Source organism: Trichomonas vaginalis, chromosome I, assembly GCF_026262505.1.
Source record: "Trichomonas vaginalis G3 chromosome I, whole genome shotgun sequence".
NCBI classification, from domain to species: Eukaryota; Parabasalia; order Trichomonadida; family Trichomonadidae; genus Trichomonas; species Trichomonas vaginalis.
This window is the reverse complement of record NC_067203.1, coordinates 13,350,088-13,367,770: the sequence shown is the minus strand read 5'-3', so window position 1 is coordinate 13,367,770 and position 17,683 is coordinate 13,350,088. Positions and strand designations below refer to the sequence as shown.

At 31.0% G+C, this 17,683-nt stretch overlaps 8 protein-coding genes across 8 annotated transcripts, besides 1 other annotated feature; 5 read left to right on the top strand and 3 right to left on the bottom strand.

Moving 5' to 3' along the window:
* Positions 1-216: 216 nt before the first annotated feature.
* TVAGG3_0979860 (foie gras family) lies at positions 217-1,934 on the top strand (the record flags this gene model as incomplete). Its single annotated transcript, XM_001319044.1, has 1 exon — positions 217-1,929. One exon carries the CDS (start codon positions 217-219, stop codon positions 1,927-1,929), a length of 1,713 nt encoding a protein of 570 aa, XP_001319079.1.
* A 306-nt stretch (positions 1,935-2,240) lies between these two features.
* Positions 2,241-3,017, bottom strand: TVAGG3_0979850 (uncharacterized protein; the record flags this gene model as incomplete). The annotated part of the gene is made up of 1 exon (XM_001319045.1): positions 2,277-2,972. The coding sequence occupies one exon, from the start codon at positions 2,970-2,972 to the stop codon at positions 2,277-2,279; it is 696 nt and encodes a 231-aa protein (XP_001319080.1).
* A 264-nt stretch (positions 3,018-3,281) lies between these two features.
* On the bottom strand, positions 3,282-3,953 carry TVAGG3_0979840 (zinc finger matrin-type protein 2 family; the record flags this gene model as incomplete). The annotated part of the gene is made up of 1 exon (XM_001319046.1): positions 3,313-3,951. One exon carries the CDS (start codon positions 3,949-3,951, stop codon positions 3,313-3,315), a length of 639 nt encoding a protein of 212 aa, XP_001319081.1.
* A 398-nt stretch (positions 3,954-4,351) lies between these two features.
* Positions 4,352-5,269, top strand: TVAGG3_0979830 (uncharacterized protein; the record flags this gene model as incomplete). Its single annotated transcript, XM_001319047.2, has 1 exon — positions 4,352-5,209. One exon carries the CDS (start codon positions 4,352-4,354, stop codon positions 5,207-5,209), a length of 858 nt encoding a protein of 285 aa, XP_001319082.1.
* Positions 5,270-5,314: 45 nt separating this feature from the next.
* On the top strand, positions 5,315-6,127 carry TVAGG3_0979820 (uncharacterized protein; the record flags this gene model as incomplete). The annotated part of the gene is made up of 1 exon (XM_001319048.1): positions 5,315-6,127. The coding sequence occupies one exon, from the start codon at positions 5,315-5,317 to the stop codon at positions 6,125-6,127; it is 813 nt and encodes a 270-aa protein (XP_001319083.1).
* Positions 6,128-6,383: 256 nt separating this feature from the next.
* Positions 6,384-8,322, top strand: TVAGG3_0979810 (heat shock protein 70 (HSP70)-4; the record flags this gene model as incomplete). The annotated part of the gene is made up of 1 exon (XM_001319049.2): positions 6,398-8,278. The coding sequence occupies one exon, from the start codon at positions 6,398-6,400 to the stop codon at positions 8,276-8,278; it is 1,881 nt and encodes a 626-aa protein (XP_001319084.1).
* Positions 8,323-8,448: 126 nt separating this feature from the next.
* Positions 8,449-9,774, top strand: TVAGG3_0979800 (uncharacterized protein; the record flags this gene model as incomplete). The annotated part of the gene is made up of 1 exon (XM_001319050.1): positions 8,470-9,321. The coding sequence occupies one exon, from the start codon at positions 8,470-8,472 to the stop codon at positions 9,319-9,321; it is 852 nt and encodes a 283-aa protein (XP_001319085.1).
* A 1,657-nt stretch (positions 9,775-11,431) lies between these two features.
* Positions 11,432-12,082: a mobile genetic element.
* A 973-nt stretch (positions 12,083-13,055) lies between these two features.
* TVAGG3_0979780 (cyclin-like family) lies at positions 13,056-14,133 on the bottom strand (the record flags this gene model as incomplete). Its single annotated transcript, XM_001319051.1, has 1 exon — positions 13,124-13,996. The coding sequence occupies one exon, from the start codon at positions 13,994-13,996 to the stop codon at positions 13,124-13,126; it is 873 nt and encodes a 290-aa protein (XP_001319086.1).
* Between the last annotated feature and the right edge of the window lie 3,550 nt (positions 14,134-17,683).

Below are 17,683 nucleotides of genomic sequence, written 5' to 3'. Positions count from 1 at the left end.
ATTATTGCCGAATCCCTCACAAAATCTAAACAAATTTGAATTGAAATACGTAATAATTAATAAAAATTTTATAAAAACAGTCGCTCGTTTTCCTTTTTTCCCAAGAAAAAGTGCGCATACCTTTGGAGATTAGCTATATTTTTTATTAATTAGAATGCATATTGTATAAGGAATCGATTTTGCTTATTTTGTTCTGAATGATTTTTTTTTCTGTCAATGAATAATTCGCAAGTCTTAGAGTATGTTAATGGGATAAAAGCCGAAATAAACAGTGGTAATACAAGCAGTGCACTAAATATGGCATTGTCAACAGAAAGCCCTGATTTTGGACACTTTTACTCTCTAGAATGCGATTTTTGTCAACAAATTGTAAAACTTGCATATGAATTCAATATTATCGAACAATTCTTGCGATATTCAATGAAATGTTTTTCAAAAAATCTCGTCAAATATCTTCCGAAATCGTATTTTTCTGAATGGAGAAAATCTTTTTATAATTTATTGGTAGATCCAAAGCTAAACGATTCAGAATATCCATCAATACCGGTCGTACCTAACTACGAGCCATTTATAAATATAAAATACAAATTTAACAAAGAAACATTTTATGCAGATGAACCAATCACCATTTCTTTTAGTTTTGATAGCTATATCTCAGAACCAATGCAAGAGATATCGATTAAAATACTCCTTGCATCAGAAAATAATCCAAATGAAGAAATTTTTGTTTTGGAAAACGTCGACTTTCAACCGTTAGGACGTCTAACGAAAACAATTACAATTGACCCTCATCCTAGAGCATCCAAACTCCAAATTAAAGAAATATTCTTTATTATGGACAAATTTATTTTCAAATATCCACAAAAGAACAACCCTTCCGTCGAAATAGAACCATACGAAAGTTATGTAGATGTTCAGATTGATCAACCACCAAAAGGAATTGTTGATATCCCAATTCCAATCAAAATTAAATATAAATCGGGAACCTCATTCGATTACAATTTAATTTTCGTGTGGTCATTCAAAGAAAGTTCCAGGGATTTCCAAATTTCATCATCTCCGACCATGAAAACCCAAGTTAATCCTTCAATTGAAATTAAAGCTCCAAATACAGAATACGAGAAGATAATTTACATCACAGCCAAGAACCAAATCTCCACAATCATGGAATTCGATTTCAGAGTTTCAAAAAGTAATAATCCAACAAAATTCAAGAAATTTATTGATATTTGTGCCCTTCTTCCATTTAAGAATTCCATTAAGATATACAACAGTTTCCGAAATAAAATCGATGGCAATTTGACGACAAACGAAGAATACAAAGTTTGGGCCAAATTTAAGTACCTTCTTCCATGGAAATGCAGTATCGAGTCTGTACTTATTCATCCAATTAAAGAACAAGGCGAATCATTCCAAATTGGCGAGTTTAATTCTACATTTCCGATTTCGATTGAACAAAAAGAGAAATTTGCCGGAAACTTCTCCATGATATTTGATAATCCATTAGAAGATAAAATGATTGGTTTTATTGATATAAGTTACAAAATTGAAAATTTAGATTTTCCAGATCTTCTCCATTTCTCGCTTATGCTTCCAAAAGCTACTGTTGTATCAAGGGAAATCGAAGTCAAGACAGATTTCCCATTACAAACAAGCCAATACATTGAAACTGAATTTTCAATTGAAATTACAAGCCATGCAAAAACTCCGCTTGACCTTTTCATGCTTGTTGGCGAATCCAAGAATTTCTTTATCAAAGGACCAAATCTCCTTCCAATTTCGTTACTTCCTGGCGAAGAAGAGATTATTGAGTTTTCTTTTTATGCGATTAATCACGGATTGCTTTATTTCCCTAAGATATTCATTGCAGAAAATATCGGACAACGTTGCGTGTGGGAAATAGAACCTTCCTTATTTGTAAGTAATTAATTTTCTATCTAAATACTATTTGTTGTTTTACTAATCAATTTTTTTGAGCGTTATGATCTGGAAAATGCATTAATCTTCTTTATTTCTGATTAATTTTTTTATAAATTTCTAGTTTGATGCATGACTTTTGAATTTTGTAATAGATATATGAAGCTGAGATGATGCTAATATAATTATCAGTATATTAGCTATCATTCTACATTAGAATTTTGAGATGAAATAATTTCCTATTGAATTCAAATCTTACCATATAATTTCAAGTTTTGGTGGATATAAAAATAAAAATACAAAAGCAAATTTATGTTATGCTAAAACAAACAAAAGTTTTATGAAGAAATTACAACAAATTATTGGACAACTGGTTTTGTAAGCTTATCTATCATTGATTTAAAGGCCATAACACTATTCTCAAGATTCTCTAATGACGTTGAGGCAAGTCTTGATGGACCATTAAGATAATGTAGAATCAAATGATCTCTCTGAACAGTTTGGCTCTTTAATGGAAGTGGCTCAGGGTTGATTGCCAAGAATATTTCACGAAATTGTTCTTGCTCTTCTGGATTGCACATAACTAAAATGTCTTCCCAATTTTCTCTTTTAGATGTGTATAAATCCGAAATGATATCATTCAAGCGGGTATTATAAGGAGTTCGCTGAGTTTGGAATCGATTTTGTCGCAAAATTGGTAATGGTTTTGGTTTTTTAGGCTTTTGTTGAGGAGTCTTTGGTGTTTCTTTACCTTTTTCAGCTTCATCGAGGAATTTCCTTGCTAATTGAAAGAGTTCTGACCAAACATCAGATGTATATGCTAAAAATGATTCAATCATATCGACTTTAGTTCGATTTCTCGGTGACTTGAGACCAAAGAAACTGTGTAGGGCAGAATACTCTCTATAAGACAAAAGGTCTTTGATTTCCTCTGGGATCAAATCCAAACTATCGCTTGGAAGCTTAACAATTATAGATGCTATTGCTTCGTTCAACGTGATCCCCTGAAGAGATTGAAGTGGACGCTGTGAATCGCCATTCTTGTCATTCTCCATAGCAAATGGTTTCGATTTTGACAAAAAAGTCCTTCCCAATTTCATTTTTTCACACCCCAAAAGGATCAAAAAGGAAAAATAATATTAAATTCCTATATAAATACTCATACAAAGAATGGTTTCAAGCCAGATTAGACAAGTTATTGATTATTGTTTTCAATCACAAAGTAATTCGCCATCAAATCAATTGCAACTAAGGTAATTATCAACACATTAATGACGTATGATTAGTATACGAGTTTGTTGTAAAAAACATTCAGCAATTACAAAAAATAGGAAAAATATAACATCAAAAACGAATCACATTTATAAAATACTAATACTAACAAGCTTACAATACTCATTCAGGTTGGTCTTCCTCATACTGATATTCATATTCGTAGACGTATTCTTCTTCTGCATCTTCTTCTTCAGCTTTTACATTTTCTTGCTTAGGAGAAGATTTTTCTGGTTCTGGTTCAACTTTTGGCTGTTGTGGGGCTTGATTTGGCTCTGAAAAACTAGGAACAAATTTAAAATGAACCTCTTCTGATAATTTCGAAGCATCATCATCTTCAGGTTTTGCTTCTCGATATATAGGTGGTACAGGAATGCCTTTTATATAAAAATCTTCCCATTGCTGGACTCTTTGAAGAACTTCTTCGTCTGAAACCTGTTTAACTTTTAAGGACATACCAAGCTTTGCATTGTGCTCCGGCGAGTTTAAGTGTTTAAGGAATAAAGCTGAATCGCGAAAATAAATTTCACAGACTGGACAAACCCATTGTCCAATTTTTGTAAAAGGTATATTACTACCATAAATACGTCGTTTATTGATACCTTTGCTAAGTTTAATATTCTCTAAGTTTACATTTAAATTTTTGAGTTTCGAATAATCAATTTTTTCTTTTGTATGCATTGCATTTTTCCTTGTTACTTCAGTGAGATACATTATATCTCCCTTGATAACTTTTTCTTTGATATTTGGTTCTCCGCTCATTGCATATCTACTCCAATAATAAAAATAACAAAAAATACGATAGCTTATTAACATAATCATATTAAAAGACATTATTTTTACTACATTTACACAAGCATCATTGAAAATAATGTTCAATTCAACTTCATAGAGATAAAATGCATCAATCTCAATCTTTCATACTGGAATTCGAAATTACTTATCAATTCTAAGCTCAGTGCATTTTGAATATGAATATTTATAAGTATTATGGAATAATTTTTACTCTCCTATGGAAAAATTTTAAGCATTCTTCGAATTCAAGTCTAATTTTAGAGATTTCAGTTAGATTGCTTGAACTTCATGAACATACACTTTCCTCACATGATAAAATCTTCAAATGTACGTTTAATTTTCTCCATTGAAATTTCTGCTTCTGAAAATGAATTTAAAGACAACCCCTGTACAGTCAGAAGGAGATAGTATTATTACTTCTTCAGCGCTACAGACAGCATATGAGCGAATTAAAGTACTGGAAAATGAAAATTTTATGTTAAAAGAAAGAAATGAACAGATCGAACTGGAAATACAATCAAAATGTGATAGAATGCAGAAATTACAAGAACAAGCTGATCAAGCCCGAACACAGTATAATGAACTTTTAAATCAAATTGTCGAATTAAATCTCAAAAATCGTTCAAACAAAGAAAAATTTATAAGCTACCAAACAGACATGAATAAAAAGTTATTCGAAGCACAAACACAACTTTCTGAATTACGTATGCAGCTTCAAGCAAAAGATAACGAATTTCAATTAGCTAATTCGCAGAATCTCAAAGAACATCAAGACTATACAATATTATCGAGTATAATGAATAACTCTTTGAAAATATTAGACCCAACAGGGAAAACTACTAATCCATCTCAGTTAATTGAGCTTATAACTAAGATAATGACACCAAAACCAACAAGGGATGTCGACTCACAGACAGATATAGTTAAAGTCTCAGAATCAAAACCAATAATCCAAGAAGTTAAACCAATTAAACCAGAATCTCCAATATCTTCAGATTTTTCAGTTGAAAGACATCAACACAGATCCCATAGGAGAAGATCAGAGAGGAGTGATACATCTTCTCATGTTTCATCTCGAAGTTCTAGGAGCGATAGAAGATTCCAATTTGATCATATAGATAGTGATGTGGCAATTGATGTTCCGTTAGATAGATTTATTCAAATCCACAATAGATTGCGAAATGAAGAGCAAGATTACTCATTCAAGTCTCATTCCAGGCAATAATTTTGATATTTTTATTTGCGTAGTTTGTTTGATTTGTTTTAATATTTAAATTGTTTTGTATTTCTTTATATATTAAGATTTATTTTATTCTTGAAATAAAATTTGATGTGGGAAAGACTTGCTCATCATTTAGAAGACTCACGACTTCATTTACGCCCAAATATCCCATCAATTACATTTAAAAAGGAAGCTGATTTCTTACAAGGCCGATTTACAGTAAATTATCCACTTTCTTTCAATGCCGAATTATTTGTATCATCAAAAGGCTTTAAGGATGCTTCATTTCACCCATCATTTTCTCCAAATGTTCCATTTTATTTAAATGTTACTTCAGATAAAACATATACTGCAGCTTTTAATTTCAAATTACCTAATGAAAAACTTCCTGAAAAATTACGTAACAATACATTCAAGTTTAGCCTAAGTGGTGACCAGTCAAACTATTTATCCAGCGTTTTTGCTCTTACTCATCAAAATAAATACTCAATTTCATTAGCATTGAGGCCATGCATAATAGGAGGCTTCTATCATGGCGAGAATGTAGGAGTAGAGTTTGCTTACAGTCTTGCAGAAGAACAACCATCAATGTCAGCAATGTTTAATAAAAGATTCGACCGAACAGAAGTTTCATTAATGGCATCGATGTATGGCGAAGGAACAGCACTCATTACCTCAGATTTTGATAAAGTACGAATTTCTTCATATCTTAGAGCAAATCCATTTACTTTTGACTCTACAGCCACATTTGGAATTCAAATTCCATTCGGTAATTCCTTTGGAAACATATCATTTTCAATTCCATCAAAAACAATCAGATTTGAAGCCGCATTAAACTTACAATACGAAGAAGACAAGAAATCCGGAATTACAGTGTATTGGCCATTTAGCCCGAATACAATTAAATCTGTGTTAGCATAAGTAAAATATAGAATTTATACTTTCACTTATTTTTTTTACGTCCCTAATATGAGAATCGCTACAAACATTGATCATTGTGCATGTAATCCTATAAGAACACCTCGCTTTCTTGTGATTGCAATTCGATTACACTCTCTCTTCATACAATTAATGTCTGCGTTATTAATTGCATTCACATTGTTATATATATAACAAATATGCTAAAAATGTTCAATTCTATTTTTGCCCGCGAAAAAAAATAAGCATGTTTGACGGTTTACATGACCACTTATGCTTAGCAGCGTTGGAAAGACATCAGGAAGCCTCTTCTTCCGTAGCTTCGCACAAGGAATGACACCGATCATCGGTATCGACCTTGGTACAACAAATTCTTGCGTTTCTGTCGTTGAAGGTGGCACACCAAAGGTTATTCAGAACGCAGAAGGTGTTAGAACAACACCATCTATTGTTGCTTTCACAAACACAGGCGAGCGCCTTGTTGGTGAGCAAGCTAAGCGCCAGGCTGTCACAAACTCCAAATCTACATTCTTCGCAACAAAGAGACTTATCGGTCGTTCATTCGAGGATGAAATGACAAAGAAATGCCGCGAAATGGTTCCATATCAAATCATCAAAGCTAAGAATGGCGATGCTTGGGTCAAAGATGAGAAAGGCAACGAGTATTCTCCAGCACAGATCGGTGCTTTCGTCCTTACAAAGATGAAAGAGACAGCCGAAGCTTACTTAGGCACAACAGTTAAGGATGCCGTCATCACAGTTCCAGCTTACTTCAATGACTCACAGCGCCAGGCCACAAAGGATGCAGGCAAGATCGCCGGCCTCAATGTCATGAGAACAATCAACGAACCAACAGCTGCTGCCCTCGCTTACGGTACAGAACGTAAACAAGGCCAAACAGTCGCTGTCTTCGATCTTGGTGGTGGCACATTCGATGTTTCCATCCTCGAGATCTCCAAGGATGGCGTTTTCGAGGTCAAGGCTACAAACGGTGATACATTCCTCGGTGGTGAAGATTTCGATTCCGCTCTTATGAAGCATGTCATCCAAGACTTCCAGGCCAAGAACCAGATCGACCTTTCCAAGGATCCACTTGCCCTCCAGAGAATCCGTGAAGCCGTCGAAAAGGCCAAATGCGAGTTATCTTCCATGATGACAACAGAAATCAACCTTCCTTACATTACAGTTACAGGCGCTGGACCAAAGCACCTTCAGATGCCAATCACTCGTGCAAACTTCGAAAAGATTACACAGCATCTCATCGCACGTACAATCAATCCATGCAAGAACTGCCTCAAGGATGCCGGCCTTACACCACAGCAGATCAATGAAGTCATCCTTGTCGGTGGTATGACAAGAATGCCAAAGGTCATCGATTCCGTCAGAGAATTCTTCGGAAAGGATCCATTCCGTGGTGTCAATCCTGATGAAGTTGTCGCTATTGGTGCTTCCATCCAAGGCTCAGTCATGCGCGGTGATCACAAGGACATTGTTCTTCTTGATGTCACTCCACTTTCTCTTGGTATCGAAACAATGGGTGGAGTTTTCTCCAGATTGATCCCACGTAACACTGTTGTCCCAACAAAGAAGTCCCAGGAGTTCACAACAGCTGCTGATGGCCAGACACACGTAAACATCAGAGTTTTCCAGGGAGAAAGAGATCTCGTAGAAGGAAACAAACTTCTCGGTGAATTCACATTAGTAGGAATTCCTCCAGCACCACGCGGTGTTCCAAAGATCGAAGTCACATTCGATATCGATGCAAACTCAATTGTCCACGTTTCTGCCAAGGATAAACAGACAAACAAGGAACAACAGATGACAATCCAGCAACACGGCGGCCTTTCTCAGGAAGAAATCGCTAAGATGGTCGAAGACGCTGAGAAACACGCAGCTGAAGACAAGAAGAAGCGTGAGATCCTCGAGAAGAAGTACGCTATGGAACAGTACATCAACGAGATCGAGAAGACAATTTCTGAAAACGAAAAGAAGTTGCCAGCTGACTTGTTGAAGAGAATCAGAGATTCTGTCAAGGATCTCAAGGATGCAATCGCTGGAAATGATGAAAAGAAGATCGAAGAGAAGTATGATGCTCTTAAGGCTGCATCAATGGAAATCTACAACGCTATCAGTGATAACAAGGATAAGAAATAAAGTAATTAATTTATAATTTTACAAAACATAGTCTCTAATTCGATTTCTAAAATGAGACACCTTCTACATATATGAAACCGAATTTGATATAAATATTTTTAATTTCTGTTTTGAAATCAAGTTTTAGTTAAATGATTATTTAAGTTTGACTTCATAATATGTTTTCTTTTGTTGATTTTAGTCATTTTTTGATGAAGCGCGCCAAACCAAAAACATCTGCTGAGGCGGTTGAATTAATGAATCAAGCCATTGAAGACTGCGATTACAAGGCTGCCAAATACTATCACGAACAAATCAAATATCTTGAAAATTTCGAAGAAACAAAAGCAATTGCAGGACATGTCGCTAACTATTTGGAGAAAAAGGACGAAATATCAAACCAAATCTATGAAAATATCCAAAGATACTCACAAGATATTGAAAGAGCAAAACACTACTCAATTGAATTTCATAAAAATGAATTCATCAAATTAAGAGATTTCCATCGAAATGAATTAGAAGATCTCATTGAGGATTGGGATCAAGAACGATCTTCAGTTACTTATACCGTAGAAGAGCAATATCAACAAACTCTTGATACTGCAAAACTCGTTGCAGATACATACAATTTTGACGCTGCGATAAACTTACAGAAACAAGCTGCTAAAATACTTAAAACAGGTGGACGCGATGATATCAAGCAATTTGACAGAAGAATGCATCATATGGCCGAATTAATGCTTAAAAGGCAAGAAGAAGAGATTACAAACTTAAAGACAACTAGAGATATTGAGTTACAGATACTTAATGAAATGCTTAAAGCAGCAGAAACACAAACACTTGAAGATTTCTTTAATGCAAACGCAAATGAGGTTTCTCGCATAATAGAGAAGTTTCCAAAGGAAATTTCAGTACCAATTGCTCTTCAAATGCAGATAACAAGAGCAAAACCTCAACCTAAATCTGATGCTCCGGTTAAGAAATCAACTTATAAGAAGTTTACAAAGACAATGCATAATGTTAACAGAATTGTTAACAATCCAATTGATATCGCTGATTTTTGAACAAAATTTGTTAGTACTCAAAATAAAGAATGTATTATAGTTTGTATTTAATTCAATACCTAATACATACATCTATTTTTCGTTACTGTGCATGCGTTTGGGCAATTCTGATTAATTTCAGATTCGTAGTAGTATATGTTGACGGGTTGTGTGACTTTTTTTGTAAACGTAAGAATTCATACAATATCGAGCGATTTTGTATCATTTTTTTTAACATATGAAGTAAAAAATGTATGATTCTTACGGTTTTTATTCTTACGTTTTTGAATAAATCAAGATTTAAAAAATTTTCAAAATTGTAAGACATTTACACTCAGCCCAAACATAATGAAATAAAAGAAGCTATATATAGATGATGTCAGATATTCCGCGATTAATTAAACATTGTTTAAATCCTGAATGGAATCAATGGAGTCATAATCAAAGACCTCATAAACGAGTAAAAGAAATTAGAAATAATTATTTTCATGAATAAAAAATAAACTTTAAAAATTCATGTCTTACATTTTTGAATAATTTATTTTTTTATTTTGTATGAAATGAGTGAATCAAAATTCGTGACTGTAAATCAATTAATGAATAAACTTTCACCAATTCTCACCCAGGTTAAACAAGTAGACGTTTATTTTATAAAGGTAAGTTTAATATTAAACCTATTGCTTTTGCATTTGATGGTAAATTAATCGAAAATTCAAAAATTTGGGAATTAATTCCGGATATTGAATTTATAACAAATATTAAGGATAAATGGTTTAAACAACAAAACCACCTCACTAAAGTTCTTTGTAGATTAATGATTAAAACTGAGGAAAAAGAATTTAACGGGTTTAAATATCATCCATGTAAAATTTTAGAACTTGGTAACGAAAAACTTCAGAAAAAATTAAACGTAAGACTATCAAAAGATAGAGTTGAAAGAGTAAATAAACTCGCTAATGGTAATGATGAAGAAGAATTTGATGAGTTCAACATTGAACTTTAAGAAACTAATGATTATTTGAATTTATGAAATCAATTATTTGATTCATTCTTTCTTCAATCTCTTCTATTCTTTTTGTTAAATCATCTATTTTCATTAATGAGGTGATTCTTGATTGAGGAATAGATTTCAAACTAACCACTCCTTTTATTTTTGAAATTTTGAATCCATCAACTTTAAACATTTTATTCAATTTACATGTTGTCAATTCTTCAAATAATTTTTTATTATTAGCATAATAGTCATTAAATTCTTCAACAGATGAAAAAATTTTTATTTCAGTAATTGGTTTAACAACGTTTATTTTTTGTTGAACATTTTCACTTTCATTTATTTTTAAAATCGGTTTCATTTATCATTAAATAAAAATTTTTTCATCTGTTGAAGAATTTAATGACTATTATGCTAATAATAAAAAATTATTTGAAGAATTGACAACATGTAAATTGAATAAAATGTTTAAAGTTGATGGATTCAAAATTTCAAAAATAAAAGGAGTGGTTAGTTTGAAATCTATTCCTCAATCAAGAATCACCTCATTAATGAAAATAGATGATTTAACAAAAAGAATAGAAGAGATTGAAGAAAGAATGAATCAAATAATTGATTTCATAAATTCAAATAATCATTAGTTTCTTAAAGTTCAATGTTGAACTCATCAAATTCTTCTTCATCATTACCATTAGCGAGTTTATTTACTCTTTCAACTCTATCTTTTGATAGTCTTACGTTTAATTTTTTCTGAAGTTTTTCGTTACCAAGTTCTAAAATTTTACATGGATGATATTTAAACCCGTTAAATTCTTTTTCCTCAGTTTTAATCATTAATCTACAAAGAACTTTAGTGAGGTGGTTTTGTTGTTTAAACCATTTATCCTTAATATTTGTTATAAATTCAATATCCGGAATTAATTCCCAAATTTTTGAATTTTCGATTAATTTACCATCAAATGCAAAAGCAATAGGTTTAATATTAAACTTACCTTTATAAAATAAACGTCTACTTGTTTAACCTGGGTGAGAATTGGTGAAAGTTTATTCATTAATTGATTTACAGTCACGAATTTTGATTCACTCATTTCATACAAAATAAAAAAATAAATTATTCAAAAATGTAAGACATGAATTTTTGAGTGCGGGACAAATTTGCCAACTGTCACTTTTTCAATAACCTTAAATTACGCTTTTCTATTTTTTTAAAAAATAACCTTAAATTATATTTGAAGAAATTATGTCTATGATATATGTTTTATTCTAGAATCTTGGAGTTTTCATGCACTACACAAGAGCTCCAAGGTTCCAAGAGTGAATGCTCAATAGCAATTATAGAGATGTACCTTTTCAAAATGACTTTTACTGATTAAATTTAATCAATAGAAGACATTTTGAAAAGGTACCTCTACAATTAGATATACAAGAGATTCAAAGCTTCATTTCAGATAGATTTGAAACTTTGAAACTCTTGGTAGATTTTGAGTGAATGCTGACAATCATCTTTGAGAAGGTTTTCTTAAAGAAAACCTTCTCAAAGAGGTTTCTCAGGAGCCCTGAGGCTCCCTTTCGTAATGATTGGGAGCCTTGGGGCTCCTGAGACGAAGAATGGCTTCGCCGAATCTTTGATCAGCAGAGGCCAAATGAAAAGGCCTCTGCTGATGGATTCTCAGGAGCCCTGAGGCTCCCTTTCGTAATGATTGGGAGCCTTGGGGCTCCTGCAGCAGAGTATCGCTCCGCTCCATTAATTTTTTTAAAAAAAGTGCCGTGTGGCAAATTTGTCCTGTTCCCTGAATTTTTAAAGTTTATTTTTTATTCATGAAAATAATTATTTCTAATTTCTTTTACTCGTTTATGAGGTCTTTGATTATGACTCCATTGATTCCATTCAGGATTTAAACAATGTTTAATTAATCGCGGAATATCTGACATCATCTATATATAGCTTCTTTTATTTCATTATGTTTGGGCTGAGTGTAAATGTCTTACAATTTTGAAAATTTTTTAAATCTTGATTTATTCAAAAACGTAAGAATAAAAACCGTAAGAATCATACATTTTTTACTTCATATGTTAAAAAAAATGATACAAAATCGCTCGATATTGTATGAATTCTTACGTTTACAAAAAAAGTCACACAACCCGTCAACATATACTACTATTCGTTTTTATCTGCTTTTTTTATTGATTCGCATGGCTTTAAAACATTAATGTAAGCTTACTATAGTAAAACTTTCATACGGAATTGCTGGTTTGAAAACGAATTTATAAGTCCAGGAAATAACGGATAATGCTCGTACCCAGATATCTGCCAAAGCAAATTGCGTTCCAATATATAATTCAATTTACTAATAAATATACTAATTATCATGCTTAATGTAAACATTTTTATCATTTTCGCAGATTTTCGTTTAATCAGCGATATATTTATTGATATCTTTAACTAGGGAAATGTATATGGCTTGTATGTAAAATCAAAGATCTTGTAAAAAACAATCTTACTCGAATTGAGCATCAATACTCGTATTTATGCAAAATGCATTCGCAGCAAATACTTAGAATTAAGAACATTCTGCAGAAAATCCCGAATCAAAGAGTTAGCTTTTGGAAGTGTCTTCCAAGATTATTTCACGGTCGTCATGGAAATTTTTGCTGAAAAAGAAATAGATAGAACCATATACAATATTTTATATTAAGACTTCAAGTTGAACTTAATTTGTTTCGGTTCCACAAATTTTGAATGGACTCGAAATTTTATGGTTACATTTTTGACTCAAACCATCAGTTGATAAAAAAAAGTTAAAATAACTAAAACAAAACAACAATTTTTACTTACAATTCACAGTTTTTGAAGTATTCAGCTAAATTATCAAATTTTTGAGAAATGAAAGAGCATTCGTTAGAGAGACAAGAACGTATGGAAAGGAATACAGCAGTAAAACATTCCAAATTCGTGATGAAGTTTGGAATTTCTAAGATGTATTTGACTATCTCTATTACTGCTATAGCTAATTCTTCGCTTCTATATTCAATCCAATTCTTCGTAGTCATGAGGCAGTATAATATTGGAACGATCACGGCCTGATATAGCTGCGAGTTTTCCTGGATATCAATCATCTGTTCTATATACATCTGTGGAGTAATGAATCTAGCATTAAATCTGATAAGATGCAATATATGAAGCTCTGTTTGAACTATATCATCTAAAACTATATTCTCTAAATCTTCTACTAAGAAGGAACATATCTCATCAAAATCTTCACCTTCGAGCTTGTTAGCAATGAATATACACATGCCAGCGTGTAATTTGGCCTTGTCTCGTGGAATGACTTCAATGGAGTTGATGTAGTCAAAAAGTTTAATAGCTACCGATGTGACATTATGATTAATCTTATAGCTGATGCAAAACTCGACCATCCACTCAGTAATTAGGAATCGATCATTTAATGCTTGAGAGGTTAATTTAGTGTTAATACTATTGTTTCTTGAGAATAAGCTATTTTCTATTTGTCTGTATGAGCGTAGGATGCTTTTAGAGTAAGGAGTACATTGTTTGGGCTCTATATGTTTCGGTTGAAATCTTGGAAACGGAAGGAGCCTCTCGCTTACGGACTTCTGTATCTTCATATCATTGATTGATTGAATCACGCCTGAATCCCAGGCAATGCGTAAATTTAAAGGGGATCGTGGCATCATCTGTAGCATAAATTTGGCGGGGAAAAATATGGTTCTCAATTCGATTTTTCAAGGGTATTGATTTTTTAGCATTCAGAAAATTTTGAGAAATATTTTTCAATTTCAGAAATTTCCTGGGAGCTTCAGTACATATGAGTGTTAATTTTTTATTGAATCTGCTTTTTGAATGTAAAATCTTATTTGTAAACGTCCTCTTCAGACAAAAAGAAACAAGATCAACTAACATTTACTTATACGTAGAATTTATCGATTCGAAATTATGTTACATGAAATAGTAAACGTTCAAACGCTGAAAGTTCATTGATCGAACATTTAGTAATTAATTTGATTTTTCTTAATTAGGTATATAGGTTATAAATCTCTAATCGACAAAACGAAATCAATAAATATCTTTTCAAAAGTAAAACCTAGCGTTCAAGCGTACGTTTCTGCCTAAGGCGAAAAATAAACAAAATTACTAGATGTCCGGGCTAACTTGTCATAATTTTCAACCTTCGAAATTTTAAATATTCTCAATCAATTTTTCTATATCATTATATTTCCATATTAATACAATAGTTAATAATAAAAAATATACGAAGAATAATAATTGAAATTTTTGCCACGATTATTTTTTGAGTAACTCGAGCAAAAACTAAAAATTTCATCGTATACAGTATTCATTAATATAATGATTATTAAATTTTATTTTTTGACAAAGCTCAGTATTTTTTGAAATGACCTCTTGATATTTTCTACCGGATCATTTCTTATAATAGATATTATTAATAATACTATCGAAAGATCACAATATTGACTTTTCAGACAATATTCTTCCAAACCATTGCATAAAATCATAATTCACAGAAGTTTGAAATATCAATCATCAATATACAATTATAGAGAATCAAAAATTATATCACAATTTAACCTATATTAAACGAATCTTATTGAAAAAAATGATATTCAAAAATAAATGTTCAACCAATTTTACAAATCGATCATATATCATCTATATTGCAATATTTTAAAAATGATTTTTTTCAAAATGATTTATCAGTTAATTTTGAATAGTATACAAACATACCAAATTTCGTGTTTTTGCCATTTCCTATTGACGCTGAAAATAAAAACTACCATTTCGATGCTACTATTTGAAAACATGTTTGTCATATGTGCGTCTTTAATTCAATTTGATTTACTTTCCTATTCAATTTTATCATATGATTTTGTTTTTGTTTTTCATCTTATGATATATTACTCTTTTAAAATATCTTCGAACCTAAGACTGTCGAAGTTTTGAATCTAATTCAATTTTTTCTTTTCAAATCATCTCATTCAATCTTTTCATTATATTTTTGAGGGAATGCTAAATATTTATCGAAAATATATGATTACCACATGAATTCTAGTAATTATTTTTAAAATTTTATTCCTTACCAGTCTTCTCAATATTTTGAAATTTTATTTTATTTTGCTACTAATCACTTATATGATAATAATTTCCAAAATTACAAATTATTTTAATTCAGAAATATGTTTTCAATGTAAAAATTAATAATAAACTTCTCAATAAATAACCAAATGAATGCTATCGCACCTAAAACCAATTAGCGACATTTTGGCCGCCTTAATAAACACGCTTAATTCATATTTTTAGCTAATTTGAAAATGGCCAACTTTTTTAATTGTAATATTAACAAAATTACTTGACCACAATGCTTACATCATGCAATATGACAATCTCTTTCGACAATTATTAGATTTTATAATTGGTTGATAAAGATCTCCCAACTTTTCTTCAAATTTTTTCCCTTATTAATAAATCATTCCTAAAGAATGATAAATGAATAAATATAAATATTAAGACGAATGAATTTATTCGATTGTTAAAATTCAATTTAACTTGTACAGTAATTGTTTAAACAGCCCAATCTCTAGAAATATAAATTCATTTATATTCCATTGCTCATACTTCAACACTTTTATATTACTGATTTCCGCATTGTTTGATATGGGCTTTTATGTAAACTTATTGAGGATTATTAAAATTTGAATAATATGATTCATTACTTGCATTAATATATAATTTATTTCAAATTATTGTGATTGATAATTAAATTAATTTTTACCTTGTATATGAGGAAACTCAAATAAAACGCCTTTAATTAAAGTTTAAATATCAATTCATCAAATATTATCCATAGTTTGACTTATTCAATTCAAGATTTTGAATATTTTGGCTATAAAGTAACATTTAAATCAGAGCATTGTATATATTTGCACTACCAAAGCGAGCCTTATCGATCCAAATTATCAAATAAATGGATGATCCAACTCTTCGGAGTAATAAACTGTAAAACAATTGATTAACTTGTCACTTTTAACATGATAATATTGGATAATTTTGAATTCCTTTTGTAAGGCTTTTTAACAAATAACAACTTAATCCTGTTCACTGTAAATTAATATCGGATATTACTACATTTCTCACAACGCAATATCATGAATAAAGTTAAAATAAAGCATTAGCAAATGAAACTTTCATATTTAAATCACATTAAATTAATTTTATTCTCATTTAAATCTTTTGAAGCTCACATTTGCCGATAAGCTAATCATCTCATACGAACAAAAGTTATGCACAACACCTTTCCAAGCCAATCTAAAGTCAAAGCATTAAATGATGATTTTTTGAATTAAAATCAATTGTGAAAACTTTAAATCAACAAAGTAGTATATATGGCGGGTTGTGTGACTTTTTTTGTAAACGTAAGAATTCATACAATATTGAACGATTTTGTATCATTATTTTTAACATTAATTTTAAAATAATTTATTTTTTTATTCTTACATAAATGAGTGGATCAAGATTCGTAACCGTCAATCAATTAATGGATGCTCTTTCACCAATTCTTGAAAATATTAAACAAGTAGATGTTTATTTCGATGATTATGTAGAAAGTTTATATTATAAAGGTAAGTTTAATATTAAACCCATTGCTTTTGCATTTGATAATAAATTAATTGAAAATGCAAAAATTTGGGAATTAATTCCAGATATTGAATTTATAACAAATATTAAGGATAAATGGTTCAAACGAATTCCAACCACAAAAGTTCTTTGTAAATTAATGATCAAAACTGAGGAAAAAGAATTTCATGAATTTACATATCATCCAAATAAAGTTTCAGAACTTGGTAACGAAAAACTTCAGAAAAAATTAAACGATAGACTTTCAAATGATCGTATTGAAAAAATAAATAAACTAGCAGAAGTTGCATTTAATAATGAAATATTTGATGAATATAACCTTGAACTCAGTGATGGACTTTAAGTCCTGGGCACTTTTGTACCTTGGGTTTTAAGGACCCGGGCTCAACGAGTCATGATTTATGAAATCAATTATTTGATTCATTCTTTCTTCAATAATTTCTATTCTTTTTGTTAAATCATCAATTTTCATTAATGAGGTGATTCTTGATTGAGGAATAGATTTTAAACTAACAACACCTTTTATTTTTGAAATTTTGAATCCATCAACTTTAAACATTTTATTCAATTTACATGTTGCAATTCTTCAAATAATTTTTTATTCTTTGCGTAATAGTCATTAAATTCTTCAACAGATGAAAAAATTTTTGTTTCAGTAATGGGTTTAACAATGTTTATTTTATTTTGAACATCTTGACACTCATTTATTTCTTCCTCCTCTG